Source organism: Nicotiana sylvestris, chromosome 8 (assembly GCF_000393655.2).
Source record: "Nicotiana sylvestris chromosome 8, ASM39365v2, whole genome shotgun sequence".
Lineage (NCBI taxonomy): Eukaryota > Viridiplantae > Streptophyta > Magnoliopsida > Solanales > Solanaceae > Nicotiana > Nicotiana sylvestris.
The window spans coordinates 183880377-183898580 of NC_091064.1; the positions used below are offsets into that span (position 1 = coordinate 183880377).

General features: G+C 40.1%; 1 protein-coding gene across 1 annotated transcript; it reads left to right on the forward strand.

Moving 5' to 3' along the window:
* The first annotated feature begins 1550 nt into the window (after window positions 1-1550).
* On the forward strand, window positions 1551-2478 carry LOC104224816 (ATP synthase subunit b', chloroplastic-like). The gene has a single exon (XM_009776521.2). The coding sequence runs from the start codon at window positions 1719-1721 to the stop codon at window positions 2379-2381; it is 663 nt and encodes a 220-aa protein (XP_009774823.1). The 5' UTR covers window positions 1551-1718; the 3' UTR covers window positions 2382-2478.
* Window positions 2479-18204: the final 15726 nt, after the last annotated feature.

Consider the following 18204-nt stretch of genomic DNA (forward strand, 5'->3'; position numbering starts at 1 on the left):
TAAGGCTGGGGGTTCGGATAGGGGGGCAGGGTAAAGGTTATGGGTTTATATAGTTAGTGAGGGGTTGATTCCTAGCCGTTGGATGGGGTGCGATGAAGGGTCAGGATCTCTTGGCTGATGGGGGACGGTGTCGTTTCATCCTAAAGGGGTTTGGGTCGGTCCGGGTGGAAACGGGTCGGGTTTCATCAGTGGGTTATGGGGAAGTGATCTTGGCCGTTGATCAATCTGAGATCAACGGCCCAGATCAGACTGGATTAAAACGGCGTCGTTTGGACGTTCTTAAAGTAAGGCTGGTCTGGACCGGGGCAAGCACGGGTTTTGGGCTGAGTTGTTTGGGCCAATTTATTTAAAATTGGACTGGCCCAAGTCCGAGAATTCTTTCTTCTCTTTTATTATTATTTTTTTCTTTTGAATTAATTTACCAAATAATACCATATAAAATCATAAACAACATTTTACATACAATTGACATTAATTATACTAACATCACTTAATGACAGAAATAAAAATGAAAGATGCACATTTTTTATTTATTTATTTTAAAAATAAACACGGACGGGATTACAGATAACTAACGAATATGCCACACAAAATCCAAAACCTGTACAGCAGGACCATTTGTCACATTTTTTATTTCTTTTGGAGCGATTGTCGCGCGAAACAAAAATCACGTGCTCACAATGGTTGTTCCTCATGACAATGATGAGTGACAGACAAATCCTTGAATGTTCGAATTATTCTCGGATCTGATGGAAAAGTATGGAATAATATCGACAAAAATCTTAGTGAAAAAGTGATGTTTGTATTTTAGTAAGAGAGAGAATCTTTTTTGTCAAAGTGTGTTCTTACAAATGAATATCACATGCCTCGTATCATTGTCTATTTTCTATTTATATGAGACATATTTCTAGTAAACCCTAATAGTACAAGTTCATAGAATATCCACTAGAATATTCTCTTTCATATCCTATTTCGAAAACTAGCCGTTACAGCTTTATCAACGGTGTTCGACCTTGACCATTATTGACTTGTCGACCACGACTCTCATCTACTCTTCGGCTGTGAGTCTTGCTACTTCCTGGTCCATCTCGACTAACGACGGCTCTAGAATTCTTTCTTTAGTGTTATCTTATCTTAAGTATTCTATGACAGATTTTGAGCCATACAATATAAACATGAGTACTTACAGGAAGCTGTATCTATTTATGAGATTTTGGATAACTTATGATAGTTTAAGGGCTAGGAACTCAGGCTTCAATTCTCCTTGTAATTATATAGGAGTACACTGCTTTATGTAATCCCTGTTTAATATATGGTATACTAGTATGTTACCTTCTCAATAAAAAACTATAATTTCGCGAATTTTATAAATTATCAGTTATGCCTCAAATTATATAAATAATCTGAATTCATCCCTTTCTATTTAGATCAACTTTTACATTTTTACCTATTTTCAAATTTTATTTTATTTTAATGGCACGTGAGTGGCACGCCCGTTGCCACCGGTGAGAATTTGAGAATTGAGAAATCCATCTCAGCCTCTTCAAGATTGTGTGGCATAGAATGAGATAACCTTTGTGAGATCTTCCTTTCTTCCACCAGAAAAATCAAATATCAACCAACCCCTCTCTCACAAAATCAAACAAATCAAAAAATCAGTTCATTCATCTGGAAAAAAAAAGTAGCAGCAAAAGAATTTCAAGAAAATAGCCTAAGCCATGGCCAACATGATCATGGCTTCCTCCAAAGCCCTAATCACTTCTTCCATTCCTTCATCACCAAGAACCAAACTTTCCCTCCCACAAATTCCAATTCCAAAACTACCCCTCCCCAAATTACCCAAATCCCCACTAACCCTTTCCCTCCCATCAAATCTCAAGTCCATTTCAGTCATTCTTGCTAGCTCTTTAGCCTTTGCACCCCCTTCACTTGCTGAAGAAATTGAAAAAGCTTCACTCTTTGACTTCAATTTAACTCTCCCTATTATAATGGCTGAGTTCCTTTTCCTCATGTTTGCTTTAGACAAACTTTACTTTTCCCCATTAGGGAAATTTATGGATGAAAGAGATTCTGCTATTAAAGAGAAATTAAACAGTGTGAAGGACACTTCAGCTGAAGTGAAGCAATTGGAAGATCAAGCAGCAGCTATAATGAAAGCTGCAAGAGCTGAGATATCAGCTGCATTGAACAAAATGAAGAAAGAGACACAGTTGGAAGTGGAACAGAAGATTGCTGAAGGAAGGAAGAAAGTTGAAGCTGAGTTGCAAGAAGCTTTAGCTAGTTTGGACAAGCAAAAGGAAGAGACTATTAAGTCTCTTGATTCTCAGATTGCTGCTCTTAGTGATGAAATTGTCAAGAAGGTTCTTCCTGTTAGTAACTAATGTATTTCTTGAAATTTGTAATTTGGTTTTTGATTTGATAAAAGTTGCATAAATGTGAAATACGTTGGTACTATCTTATATTGTGAATTTATCTCTACTGGTGTACATCTTGTTGGAGCTTCTTGTTGCTGCTCCTGATTTAATTTTTAGTTGCATAATTTACACGGGGTAGTGATTTTTTGAAAAACAATTAATAATGTCAAGTTTATGGTTGACTTTTCCAGATTGCTGTGAACATTTGAGGAGTTCCTAAACTAGGGAAATAAATTGGAGTCGAAAATATGTTGGGGGGGGGGGGGGGTGGGGAGTTGAAGTAAAGTGCAAGCTTTAGATCTTGAAAATGTTACATCAAGATTCAAGGGCATGATTTTTAATTTATTTAAGATAAATCATAGCTGTGATGAGAATACATGGAATATGTTTTAACATGCGGTACACTAATGGACACATTGATACTTCAGATGTGGATATTTCAAATTGGTAATTTAGAATGGAATTAATTGGATTCACTATTCAGTATTCTCTTTGTATTGAACTTGTGAAATAGGAAAGAACTGTTTCCTTTCAGTGGCAGAGCCACCTATGTCCAAGGGGTGTCCCTTCGCCGGAAAATTAAGCTATGTTGCTATATATATATACACACACACACTATATTGAATCCCCTTAACTTTTTTTGTATGTTTACTTCTTTATGTTTTGACACTCTCTACCACTGTTTCCTTTAGCTGTAGTTAAGCTAATAGTCAAAGATGTTTGTTCCACCTTCCTACTTGCAAATGGAAGTATTTATACATCTGCGGCATTGAACAGTTTAGAATGAAAGCCAGTTTGTGATCAATACTTATTCTGGAGACCACTGATTGTTTTGTTTCAGCTTTTCTTGCCATTATGTGCATTGCTTGTAGTATTACTTTGGGCAGGGCATAAGTTTTTGTTGCTGATGCATTAATGTATGCCATAACTCTAGTAGTAAATCTGCTGTTATGAAAGAACAGTAACAATTTGACAGCTTCTATTATCAACTGAGAAAAGAAAGTTGTATAGACTGGTTGAGATAAAGAAAAAGCAAAATAAGTAAATGGAGGATTACACAGCCAACAGGTTTTCCAGAATGGACTGCTGGATGTTTCTCACTCTCGCCGTTGCATAAGCTGGTTATGAAGTAGTTATGACCTAGGCTATGTATTTATGAGTATATTCACTCATGTCGCACCTGTTTGGCATGCGTAGTTCAAGGTAAATGAAGGATCCACGTAATATAGGTCATGTCTATAAGCTAGGCTCCGAGAGACTGGAAAATCGAAATTCAGTTTCAGGACCTTTATATATGATCTTTCTTGATGATTGTTGCGCAAACGATACCATTAGTTTGAAAGGACTTGAGTGAAGCAAGGGGTGTTTGTTTTAGCACTCAGGCAGTTTATGACTCTATTTCAAAAACAATGGCTTAAAGTAGCTGTCCATGGACTGAAGAGGACAGGGCAGTTTTCTGCTTTGTGGAGTCTTGCCTTTACCATTAATAAGGAGATGTCCATATCATGTGCTTGTTTACTTGAAGAGCAGGACTTTCTGTTGCTGAAATTAGTATTATAGGCAGTGACTTGCACCTAATTTATGTGATCATGGGTCCTGGACCTTTCTTTCTTTTCCCAAATTTCATCCTTTTCTTGATTTGAGAAAAAGAAATAATACTCACTCCATTTCAATTTATGTGAACCTGTTTGACTGGACACGGATTTTAAGATAAAATGAAGACTTTTGGAATATGTGGTCCTAAACAAGTCAAAAAGGGGCCCAGAGCATTTGTGCGGTTATAAAAGCTTTTCATTAAGGGTAGAATTGTAAGTTTAAGCTAAATTGTTACCAAATTTAGAAAAGGGTCATTCTTTTTGGAACGGACAAAAAAGGAAATAAGTTCACATAAACTAAAACAGAGGGAGTATGTATTTATGCACCCCAAGCGTGTGGCCTAGTGGTTAAGGGGTCTCAAATCTTGGAGACAAAGATCAATCTCAGCGGAGACCTGACATCGTTCTCATTTGCTTAAGCCTTGATGGGTGATTACCTAGTATCTATGATGGTGCAAGCTAACAACAACCCAGTGAAATCCCACAAATGGGGTCTGGGAAAGATAGTGCGTACGCAAACCTTACCCTACCCCGAGAGAGTAGAGAGACTGTTTTCGAAAGACCCTCGGCTCAAGAAGACGAAAAGAGACAAATAAATTAGTATTATTGTCACGACCCATTTCCATAATAGGTTGTGATGGCGCCCAACACCATTGTCGGGCAAGCCAACGCGGAAAATACTAAATAAGCTCTCATTTACTTTATCCAAAAATAGTTTCAATGATTCCTTAAGTTGTAATAAAATCAGAAATGATCGGTAAAGCCGAAAATAATCATACAACCCCAAAATAATACGGTCTACTAATGTGTGTGCCAAGACCTGGTGTCACAAGCTATGGGCAACTAATAGAATATACAAAAGAATCACACTATCCTACTGTTCGAAACAGTATAGACAACAAAAAATACATAAGAGAGGCTCCTTCAGGCTGCTGAACGGCATGAGAAGGGAAGCATCTCACCGTAGAAGTCTCGAAATCCGCTTAGTGATGCGCACCAGACTGATAGCCAGATACACCTGCCTCAGATCCTGTACAATTAAGTACAGAAGTGTAGTATGAGTACATAAACAATATGTACCCAGTAAGTATCTCGTCTAATCTCGAAGAAGTAGAGACGAGAGGTCGACTTCGATACTTACTAGGGTCAAATAATATGATAAAAGAATTTATAATAAGCATGGATAGCACAATTTAATAACATTGTATGGTAGGGAATAAGATTTCTTCTTCCAAATGATACCATGGGTATCCATTTACGTTTCAAGGCATACATGGAGTTCAGTCCACAGAGAAATACTAAGTAAAGCATGCGCAAGTAAAATCGAGGGACGTACAGCCCGATCCAACATAAAAGTAGATTGTGCACTGCCGAGGGTCGAACGACTCGAACCATAAATGCATCTATTACCCCGCTCGCGAATCACACGTGCGACGCGGTCAAATATAAATAAACTCATCAACAAACAGCCAATAATGCATATCTGGGGAGTAGTTATTCACAGGAATATTCAAGTTCTCTTTTAAAAAACCAAGCAAGATAAGGTTCCTCTACTAGTCTCATTTACCTTAATCAACATAATTTATACGAATCCGAATTTATCATCAAGTTACAAGAATATCACGTAGAGCATGCTTTTGGTCCCTAGACTACCCGGACTTAACATAATAGTAGCTACGCACGGACTCTCATCACCTAGTGCGTACGTAGCCCCCGCATATAATAACAATTAATTCAATTATTATACCTATGGGGACAATTCCCTCTTACAAGGTTAGAAAGGAGACTCACCTCGCTCCACAGTGCACTTCTAATATCAAGAACGAGTCCAATTCCTCAATTCGGAGCCGAACGATCCCAAACTAGTTAAATGAGGTAGGAACTAGTCAATATAAACTCACAAGATCGAATTCTAACTATTTAAGCATTTTCCCAACCTTTAACACAAGTTTCCTAAAATCCGACCCCGGGCCCACGTGCCCGAGTTCCGAAATCTTTCGAAGGAAGTTGTTCTCTATAACCTAAAGATCAATAATATATGATTTCTAGTTCATTCCATAACAATATTAAAAACCCTAGGTTTTGCTCTAACCCCTTGATTTACCTAAATTCTAGTGTTTAATCTACCTAAAACACATGTATTAAACTAAGAATTAGTGAGATAGACTTACCTCAAGATGCTAGGTGGAAGTCTCTTCTCAAAAGCTCCCAAAATCGCCAATGGAGGAGTGAAAAGTGGTAAAAATTGACTTAGAACCGTATTAAATGAAGCTCACTGCTTCAGCGATTTCCGTATCTGCGGTCAGGGGACTGCATCTGCAGGAAAGGACCACATCTGCGAAAATGGGCCTAAAGGGCTGGGACCGCTTCTGCGGTTTGGCCTGGCCTTCCCTGGGCCGCATCTGCGATAGATGGACCGCATCTGCGGTCTCGCACCTGCGGTACACCAACCATAGGTGTGGTTATGACAGAAGCAGCAGCTTCAACACTTCTCAAAATTTTCAACTTCACTCGAGCCTTGTCCGATTGACGCTCGTGGCTCCTGGGCCCCGCCCGAACATACCGACAAGTCTGAAATCACGAAACGGACCTATTCGAACCTTCGGAATGCCCGAAACAACGCTGAATCTAAGAATCACCCCCTAAAACTAATTGAATCAAACTTATGAACTTCAAGTTCTTAATTTTCCTCTGATGGGTCAAAACGCCCTTAAACTACTCGAATTGACACCAAATTTTGCGGGCAAGTCTTAAATGTTATTTCGGACCTGTACCGGGTTTCGGAACCAACATACGAGCCCGATACCCATGTGATCAATCATTAATTAGTTTCTTTAAATCCTTAAAACTTCAGCTTAACAATTTCTAATAAAAATTCATTACTCGAGCTAGGGACCTCGGAATTCGATTCCGAGTATACGCCCAGGTCCCATATTTTCCTACGGACCCTCCGGGACCATCAAATCACGAATTCGGGTCCGTTTGCTCAAAATGTTGACCAAAGTCAAACTTAGCCTTTAAAGAAAATCCTAAGGAATCAAATGGGCATATTTCACTCCAAATTCTTCCAAATCCCGAACCAACCGTCCTCACAAGTCGTAAATTATCTAAAGCAAGTGCAGGAAGTTTTGTTTTTAAGGTAACGGGGTTCTAAAAGGCAAAACGACTAGTCGGGTCGTTACAACTATCAACAGAAATCATAGAAATAATAACAACGACATAAGAACTAGAAAATAGATGAAAATCAATAACAATAACAAGTAAATAAGGCCCGATACTATGAAAAAATGGAAGAATAGTGTGAACACAATATTAACCACTAGCAATCTAAGACGAACGCCTATCATGCTAGCCTCGTACCCGGTATGAAGTAGAAAAAATGCTCAACTACCTCCTAACCTACAACCCTAATGCTCGACCTCCACACCTTCTTATCAAGGGCTATGACCTCGGAAATTTGAAGTCACATCATGTCCTACCTGATCACCTCTCTCCAATACTTCTTAGGCCATCCACTACCTCTTTTTATACTCGCCAAAGCCAACCGCTCACACCTCCTAACCGAGGTATCTGTCCTTCTCCTCCGCATGTACCCGAACCATCTGAGCTTCGCTTCCCGTATCTTGTCATCCATAGGAGTCATGTCCACCCTCTCTCGTATAACTTCATTCCTAATCTTTTCCATCCTAGTGTGCCCACACATCCACCTTAATATCCTCATTTCTGCTACTTTCATCTTCTGAATATGTGAGTTCTTATTTGGCCAACACTCTGCCCCATACAACATGGCTGGTCTAATTACCACTCTGTAAAATTTACCTTTGAGCAACAATGGCACTTTTTTGTGACACAAGACTCTAGATGCTAATCTCAATTTCATCCACCCCATCTCTATACGGTATGTGACATCCTCATCGATCATCCCATCCCCCGGATAACAAACCCTAAGTACTTGAAACTGCCTCTCTTGGGGATGACCTGTGATTCAAGCCTCACGTCCATGCCCGCTTCGCTTGACTCGGCGCTGAACTTGCACTCCGGGAATTTTGTCTTAGTCCTGCTTAACTTGAAACTAGGGCTGGGCATAATTTGGTAAATACCGAATTACCGTACCGAAATTGAAAATTTTGGTATTTGGTATACGGTATTTTGATATTTGGTTTAAGTTTTAAAAAAATTAGTATTAGGTATGGTATTTGATATTTTAAGATAAAATACCGAAATACTGATATCGTACGAAATATATATTATATTACACAAAACACATATTATCAATTATAACATAAATAGAAAAAATCTAGAATTTTACTTTCCTTTATTCTCAAAGTTCATCAATTAACTCTAAACAAGTAACAAGACATTTCTAATGATCAATATTCTTTTATGTACAATTTTCTCTATTTGGGTCTATATTTGCTAGTTTTGGACAAATTTTTGTCAACAAACATTTTCAGTTTTGTATTTTTGAGTACTTTAAGTAAGAATATTATAGTGTATGACTCTATGCACTAGTTAGTATTCAAACCAAATAAACCGAAGTTACCAAACCGAATAAACCGAAACTGAAAGGAGAAAAACTGAACCATACCAAATTTAATTAGGTACGGTATTGATATAGAATTTTAAGAAACCGAATACCGAAAATACCGAAACAAAATATCTAAATATCGTACCGTACCGACCGACGAACACCCCTACTTGAAACCCTTAGACTCAAGGGCATGTATCCAAACCTCCAGCCTCTCGTTAATGCTACCTCACGTCTTATCAATCAGAACTATGTCATCAGCGAATAACATACACCATGACACCTCCCCTTGAATATGGTATGTCAATGCGCCCATCACCAGGGCAAACAAGAACGGGCTGAGCGCATATCCTTGGTGCAACCCTATAACAACCGGAAAATGCTAAGAATCGCCTCCCACTGTCCTAACTCGAGTCTTAGCTCCATCATACATGTCCTTAATCGCCCTAATGTAAGCGAGCGACACACCTTTTGCCTCCATGCATTTCCAAAGAACCTCCCTAGTCACCCTGTCATACGCTTTCTCCAGGTCAATAAATGCGATATGCATATCCTTTTTCCTATTTTTGTACTATTCCACCAACCTCCTAATAAGGTGAATAGCTTCCATAGTCAAACAAACCGACATGAACCCGAACTGGGTATCGGATATAGACACCGTCCTCCTCTTCCTTACTTCCACCAACCTCTCCCAAACTTTCATGGTATGACTTAATAGCTTGATATCCCTATAGTTTTGGTAAAATAGTTGTGCACACAAATTAACCTGAACACAATAACTATACAAAATAAAAAGGAAATAATCTATATTTATCTGATTGTAAAACCCTCTCCACCATATATACAAACTAAAAGAAGCCAGGTATGGCACTTGTAATAAACAGATTGTTTCTAAAGTAAATAATAATAAGAGGGTTGTATATGGTAAATAGTATTGTAACAATTGTTTTGTGCAATGAATAATCATACATGTTTGTTTATCCTCAAAAGCAGATAACAATTGAATTTATATGTGATTTTAAAAATATGCGGATTAACTCAATAGAAATGATTAATAGCGTTAGATTAGATAGATAAAAGACGTAATAAATTGCAAACCAATAGTGAGAGTGATCCCAGACGCTGTAATGGCTTAATGAAATGCATGCCTCCGATCTCGGGCTCACAATAATGGAGAACTGATGAACAGAAGTATGAATAGAGAAAAATAATAGTATATTACCTTGATATGCATGTTACAATGCCCCTCATGAGTAGTTAGACTCCCCTTTATATACTAGGGGAGTTTCACCTAGGGGTGAGCATCGGTCGGTTCGGTTCGGTTGTGAATGTTATCGGTTATCGGTTTACAAATATGATAAATCGATAACCGAACCGATAAGATTTCGCTTATAGGTTATCCGTTAATCGGTTATTGACCATTATCGGTTTGGTTATCGATTTACCCGATAAAATAACTCAATCTAGAGTTAAGAAAAAAAAAGACAATTCACCGGAGTAAAGCAAAAAAGCGAAGAATTCACATATAGTATACTAACCATTTTTGCATTTTAGCCACAACTAATATTTGAAGCATGCTTCATTTTGACAAATTCAAGACCTGTGCAATCTCAAAAATCAATACTACATCTCCACAAGTATTTCATCTCCAATTCGCTGGAAATAGAAGTTAACAGGAACATAAATAATAATTTTTTGGTTTTCTGCCAAACCATAATCAAGAGATCAATCTCTTTCTTCAGAGTCTAATTGTAGCAAGAGCAACAAGAGTATTAGTAACTCAATAGTTGTCCAAGCACAACTGAAATAGTACTAATTCTTATCGAGTTATCAGTTTACCCGTTAAGAAATTGGGCAAACCGAGGCCCGAACCAATAACCCAATAGTGAAAAAATATTAAATCGTTACCGAACCGTTCACACAATAACCCGATATCGATACCCCAATAAGTTTTTTTCGGTTCGGGCTATCGGTTATACCCGATATATGCCCAACCCTAGTTTCACCCTAGGTACAATTTTAAAAAAGGGTAAAAATCCTTATTCTTGCTAATCACTGATCCATTGCTGATACGAGCTGAGAATTACGTTGTGACATCTGGTTGGGCACGGATGTCATAGCCTTTTGTTAGTTGTGCGCGATTGTCTGGTAACGCTCTCCGAAGTTTTGGGATATTGGACCAGGGGTCATGGCCCCGATTCTCCCGAGGGAAGGTATTTTGCCCGAATCTCGATAAGAGGGGCTCCTTGCACCGATTTCGTTTCCTTATGGTCACGTCTCTACTTCGTTTGCTTCACCGAGAACCAAGGTGTCCAACAAGTTCCGTTTTACTCGTATACAGATAGTCTTCTCGTTTCTCAGAGAGTAGGTTTATCGAAACGAGGATAAATGACATAAGCACTTTGATTCCTTCCTCAATACGCCATGAAAAAAATGACAAAGAACCCGAAACGTTACATCAGTCGTGTCGTTATGGCTTCGAACACATGTCATCTATCGGCAGGTCATCCCTGAAGGCGAAACGACGCGAAATCTCTATAAATACTTTCATTCAATTTTTACCTTTTGACCAAGCTTCTACCCTCGAGTTTTCAGGCTATCACTACCCTTCTTCATACTCTCATATTTTTACCTCCGTTCTTTACGATTTCTCAGTAAGTTACAAGTTTTTACTGGTTTTCACCCAAATCAATGCACTTGTTTCTACATCTTTCAACCTTTCTTCCTATTTTTCAAGCCTTTTCCAGATAACAATGGAAAAAACTTCATAATCTGTTCCTCAACAAGTCGCTTCTTCTTCTTCTTCACAACCGACCGCTGAAATTGAGGAGGTCACTCCCGATATAGTCGTCCTTGAGATGTCAGCTCATGACGCAGCTACCAATGAACCACCTCCCGAGCCTCCCTTGAAAAATGTTCGTCCCCGAAGGTTGTTTGATCGCCGATGACTTTAAAGTTGAAAAGCCCTCGTCGGTACAAGTTCGAGGTGAGGTGGCCTCAAGGTACATATGCTTCATCACTGAAGACGTCTTTCCCGAGGTACAAAAGGACTGCAACTGGGCAGGTAAGGACGTAGTAGTCCCCGGGCCTGAGGACGCCATTACTACCCATGTGGAGGGGAATCTAAGTGTTTACACTTATCCCTTCACACTAGGTACGGTGGACCTGATTATTTTGGAATTCTATAAGAGGTACAAAGTATGCCTTGGTCAAATCCATCCGTTGATGTGGAGGATCGTGATTCTTCTTCCATATTTTGTGAACAAGACCGAATCCCATCGGTTCACTATCGATCACCTACTTTGCCTATACAATCCCTGAATCTTTTGAAGGAGACTAATAAAGCTCACACGTCGGGCCAGCAAAGCCCTATTCTCGAGCATCGATGAGGACCGAGATCGGGGTTGGCAGGGACGCTTCGTTCAGGTGAAGACCGAAGACTTGATCCCTTCCGAGTTCATGCCTTTCCCCGAGAGGTGGAATGCATCACATAAGCACAACTCTCCTTTAAATGTCGATTTTATGTTTATCTTCTTTTTCCTCACTAATACTTGTGGTGGTGCAGATGTTGCTCGAGTCCCAAACGCCATTCCTTGGTTCAAGGAGTGGATTGAGGGAATTTGTTCGCAGATGCCTTATTCTAAGCGCACGTGGCCCGAACTCTCGAAGGGGCAATGGGAGGCCCGTTCTCACTGTAAGATCTCCCTCCCAAATAAGTAACATTAGTATCTATCTTTAGCACCATATTCTCATATCCTCTCTTTTCTTTTTGCAAGCTTGCCTAAGACCACTGATCTTAGGCCCTTAGAAGGAAACGAGGTCGTGCCCTTATCCGTTGATCCCTCCGCTTTGGGGCAGTTCGGGGCTACAACGGAAGAAAAGAAGAATAAGAAAAGAAAGGCTTCAGACTACCCGAGCTCCACGGTGAAGCCAAAAAAGAGAGTGGCTCGTAGGCCAAAGAAAGGCTCCGCTTCCCGAGAACCGGACTCGGACTCACTCTTTTGGCTCATGGATGAGCCCGAGGAAGATGATATTTTTGTGGCCCATGGGCCCACCTCCCCCGAAGAGCAGCCAGCAGCCGAGGGGGAGACAATAGAGGTCGATCTCCCTCAGGTTTGGGAGACCGATGTGGAGGCAAGGGCTGAGACCCCTCGGGATGCCGGCTTTGATCTGCTCGGTGTAATAGAGATCTTAGAGTTTCCCTAATGCACCGAGTCTATGCTCGAGGAGGCCCGAGTGGTGAAGGAGCGATCCAAAAAAGGGGCTCATGGTGCGGACGATCCCTTTTGTTCTTTTTTCGAGGGTGTGGACATGGCCGTTTTGGAAGACTTCACCCGGTTGGGCGACTTGGAGGTAAAAAGGAAGGATCCGTCTTCAGAAACCGGTAGGCTAAATTTGAGCCCAAAGTTAGTCAACCAGTTTCCCGCCCCAAGTATGGATTCTGACTGCAAAGGGTCTATAGTCATCACCGTTATAGAAGATTCTCGGGTCCTTTCAGCTCCCGTGGGAGTGGCGAGCTACCCCTGATGCCTGGTGACCGAGGATGACCAGGAGAAGATGAATGAGGTGGACATGTCGTGCCTTTTTAATGAGGCGTAGCACGCGCCGAATTAGGTAAGGCATCACTATGACCCTTTGAGCCTTTGCTTAGATCTTTATACTTCTAATTTTTTTTGTTCATCCTTTTGTAGGCATCTGTAATCCACGAGAGCTTCCTTTGGTATAAGGCTGAGGTCAACCAGCTCAAGCTCGAGGTTAAGGAGCTTGCCCAAAAAAGGGACATGTACAAGCTTCTTAGTGAGCAGCACGAAGGGGACATCAAGGACCTTCAAGCTAGCCTGGACGGGGCTCAAAAGGAGGCTTCAACCCTAAGGCGGGAACATGCCGATTTGGTCGAACAGGTAAATATTTTTGAAGTTAGCAATGAGGACTTAGCCACGGGGACTGATGACCAAACCTCGTAGGTTTAGCAGAAGATCGATCGGATAGACCAACTCTGAGCTAAAATGAATGAGGTTTAGGTCATGGCCGACAGTTGGAAGAGCAAAATGGACCGGTTGGCCTCGGAGAAGGAAACCACCCGGACCCAGCTGGCATCGGAAGAGGTGAAAATTCGGGTGGCAAAGGAGAAAGTTGATAAGCGGGCCCAGCTGAACGATGAACTCCGAGCTCAACTGAACTCAGCCCTGGCAGAGCAGGATGCCATCGACATTGAGTGTCAAGCTATAAAGGTTCAGATGTGCGCAACCTCCGCTGATGCTGAAGAGATGGTAGCCCCGTATAAGGCCAATGTCGAGGCAGCCGAGGTCCGCCTAAAACCCACTATCAAGTATGTAAGGCGGTTATCTCGAAGGGATACCTTCAAAGAGATCCATGCCCGAGGCTTCGACCTATATACTGAGATCGAGGAGACAAAAATACTTGAGGTCGAGGCCAAGAAGCTTGCTGATCCCGAAGGTGAAGAGGGCTCTGAAGAATCTGAAGGCCCCGAGGGTGCAGGTGATGGGTCGGATTCCGGTGAAGACCAGACGTAGATGCCTTAGGATTTTTGTTTTTGTTTTGTATGTCGCACATTTATTTTGTTGAGGCTATTTTCATTGGTCTTTGTAAAGATCTTCCGAAATGTATATAAAGTCTTTTTCCCTTTCAACAATTTTCAAGTCTATTATCTTTAGCATCCTTTCACAAATTGTAAATATTTCAAATGCCTTAGCACAGAATCAAACATGCTAATAAGTCATTTTTTCGAATAAGACGTGTCCTCGGTGCAATCTTTTCTCGAAACTTATGGGGGCTCGGTGTGACCAGCAGCATTTCCTAGGATGCTTATTTATGTGTTTTAAGACTATATCTTTGCCAAAGGTAACCTTTGAATAGGTTTGGAATTTTGTTTGAAGGCCTTATGTTTCGATAAGGGGCTTCAGACATCTCCGAACCATTTTTAGAGTGGCCGTAGCCTTTTAAGTTTAGGTATTGCCTAATAGGCTTTGTGCCTTCGAGTTTCAATAACCCGAGCTATCCGAGTCTTAGTCGGACGACAATCCCCAAGTGGGGGTAGTGTTTTGGGTTCGGACTATTTTTAGGGTGGTCGTAGCCTGTTTATGTTTAGGCACTGCCTAATAGAATTTGTGCCTTCGAGTTTCGATAACCCGATCAGTCCGAATCTTAGTCGGATGACAATCCCCGAGCGGGGATAGCCTTTGGGCTCGATACTTTTAAGGAACACGAATGTGTATCAGCAAGGTAGAAACTTTCTTTCATTTCTGTGTGTGACATACAAGATTGTAAGTGCGTAAAAGCTCTCATTACGGCTGAGGTGGTCTATGCAAGCATGATTCATTTAATCGTTTGGCCCTTACAGTAAATCCTATCCACCAAGATGAGGTTGTTTAAGCACAAAGTTTCCTCCCTTGCTAAAAATCTTAACCCGAGGGTGATGGACCCCAGTATTCGAGGTCGATCTACGAAAGGGTTCGTATATTGTCGATGCGACCATTGACTTCAATTTAAAATTGGTATTCGACTCTAAGTTAGCACGAACCACTGTTGTCTCGATAAAACCTTGCCGAAAAACCCATTTGGGACAAAACCGGTTCAAGGGAAAAAGAGTGCAACGCATGCTTTGAGACCTAACAACTACGTCCTCCTTTGGTTGTTCCCTGCAAGTGTCAGTCCAATTTGCAATGTATAATAAAGAAAATGAATAAGGTCGTACCTTAGCAGTAATATCGTTTTAAGTGGGTCACGTTCCAGTTGTTCGGTAGTTGTGCACCGTTCCCTACTTCGAGTTTGTATGAACCTTTACCGGTAATCCCGATGACTCGATATGGACCTTCCCAATTCGGTCCCATCTTTCCTTCGTTCGGGTTCTGTAATGACCCGAACGGTCGTTTTGAGTTATAACGCACCATTCTATAGTTTGAGTCCATGAGCAGCTTCACTTAAGGTATTATTACTTGTACGCGTGGTCAGAATTGAATTTTGGAAAGTTTGGAAAGAAAATTCTCATTTCAGAAGCTTTAAGTTGGAAGAATTGACTAGGATTGAATTTTTGAGAAAACGACCTCGGAATCAGGATTTAAAGGTTCCAGCAGGTTCGTATGATGATTTCGGACTTGGGCGTATGCCCGAATCAGGTTTTGGGTGACCCGGGAGCATTTTGGTGCCTATTGTGGAAGTTAGCATTTTTGGAAGAATTTCATAAATTTGGGTTGAAGTGCATTTCAATGCTATCGATGTCTGTTTAGAATTCTGAGTCAGAATAGCTTCGTATGGTGATTCTGGTATTGGGAGCGCGATCAGAAGTGAATTCGGAGGTCCGCAACTCATTTTGGAGTCATTTGGCTAAAGATAGAAATTTGAAGGTATTAAGAAGTTTGACTGGAAGTGGACTTTTTGATATCGGGGTCGGATTTCGATTTCGGAAGTTGGAGTAGGTCCTTAATGTCAAATATAACTTGTGTGCAAAATGTTAGGTCAATCTGACGTGATTTGACAAGTTTAAACAACGAAAGTAGAAGTTTGAAATTTTAAAGTTCATTAAGCTTGAATTGGAGTGCGATTCATGATTTCGACGTTGTTTGATGTGATTTGAGGCCTCGAGCAAGTTCGTATCAGGTTTCAGGATATTTTGGTATAATTAGTTAAGGTCCCGAGGGCCTTGTGTGGATTTCAGAAAGTTAGCGGAATGGATTCGGATAAAGAAAAGCTACGGAAATTCTATTGCAGAAGTTGGTCGCCATAAAATTTCTGATGCGAGGAGTCAATTTTGGAAGCTCATATCTTGCAATCTATAAGGAATCGAAAAATTTGCAAAACATGAAAGTTGTAGATCTTGCATTCTAGTTTTCACAAAGATAAATCATTCATCATTTAAATATTTGTATATAATGTTATGATCGATTGAATGAAGGCTGGTAAAGCTGTTCTGCAATTTCCCCAGAAATTTCTGATACGAGGAGCCTAGTTTGGAAGCTTATATTTCGAAATATATAAGGAATCTAAAAATGTGCAAAACATGAAAGTTGTAGATCTTTGATTCTAGTTTCCAGAAAGTTAAACCATTTATCACTAGGACATTTGTACAAAACGTTATAGTTCGTTAATTGAAGGCTGGTAGTACTTCATTTTTTGCCCGAAAATCAGGCAAAGTCGCATTTCATACATGCGACTTGCCTAGGCAGAATGCCTAAAAACGGGAGTCAGCCATTTTTTACTCATTTTTGAGTTTTGAGTCTCGGATTTGGACGATTTTTGGAGCGTTTGGAAGATGGTTTTTTACCTAGTAGTTTGAGGTAAGTAATTTCTACACAACATGAGTTTAATATATAGATTATGGAAAGATTAATATGTAAAAACTGGTGAAATCAAGGGTTTAGATGAAAACCTAGGTTTTGTATAAAAATGAGATTTGACCACGAAAACGATTATGGAATTTGGTAAAAATCATATATTTGACTTCATAAGGTTATGGGTAACAACTTCCTTCAAAAATTTCTGGAATCCGGGCACGTGAGCCCGGGGTGAATTTTAGGAAATATTACATTTAGGGTTGGGTAATCACCTTAATAGTTGGAATATGAATATTTTAACATGTATTGATTAGTTTATACACTATTTCATTAGTTTTGGATTGTTCCGCACCGAATTGAGGGTTTGAGCATAATCTTGGACCGGAAAGTGGGCTTCGGAGCGAGGTGAGTCTCCTTTCTAACCTTGTAAGAGGGAATTGTCCCCATAGGTGAATTAATTGGATATGTGCTTCTATTTGTGGGGGCTACGTACGTACGATGTGATGAGAGTCCGTGCATAGCTACTATTATGCTTAAGTCTGGGTAGTTTAGGACTCAAAAGCATGCTTTACTTGCAATATTTGAATTCTTGTTGTCAATTTAAAAATGCTTAAAACATATCGAATGTGTAAATGAATTTCTAAAAGAGTAGTCATCGTTTCTATATTTTTAAAGTGTAATTGCCTTTTCTTGGATAATTGCTCCTTGATGAGCTCTTGATTGACTATTTGAATGTGTTTATATATTGTGGAACGGGCCGAATGCCTCGGTAGATTAAATAGATGCACCTATGGTTTGCGCCATTCGACCCTTTAGGAGTGTACAATTTAAATATTTGTTGGATCGAGCCGTACGACTTCGGTATAATTTGTGCATGCTTGTATTGCTTGCCTTGAAATTCATAGATGTTGATATTTGTTTTCTCCCCAGCCTGAGATAAATGTATAAACGATGAAAATGAATTTGGAAATTTCCGATAAATGAAAGAATTGTTTACTTGCCTCATGCTCTTTGAGTTACCGTCATTTTTATGAAAATCCTCTATTTATTAAATTATTGGTATATTATCATTGGACCACTAGTAAGTGTCGAAGTTGACCCGTCTCTACTTCTTCGAGATTAGATGGGATACTTGCTGAGTACACGTTGTTTTTGTACTCATGCTACACTTGCTGTGCATTTATTTTGCACAGGCACATGTACCTCTAATGGCTTAATAGGCGTAGCAGCATGGACGATACAGAGACTTAGGCGAGCTGTATCTCTCGAGACAACCCGCAACCAGCATAGTCTCTTTCAGTATATTGTATTTACTTTCTGTCTAAATCTGTATTCCGGACAGTTATTGTAGTTCATTTGATTTCCTAGTGATTGCT

Bases quoted from the DNA above. Each gene is read 5' to 3' on its own strand.
- LOC104224816 (XM_009776521.2), top strand. From the start codon at position 1,719: ATGGCCAACATGATCATGGCTTCCTCCAAAGCCCTAATCACTTCTTCC.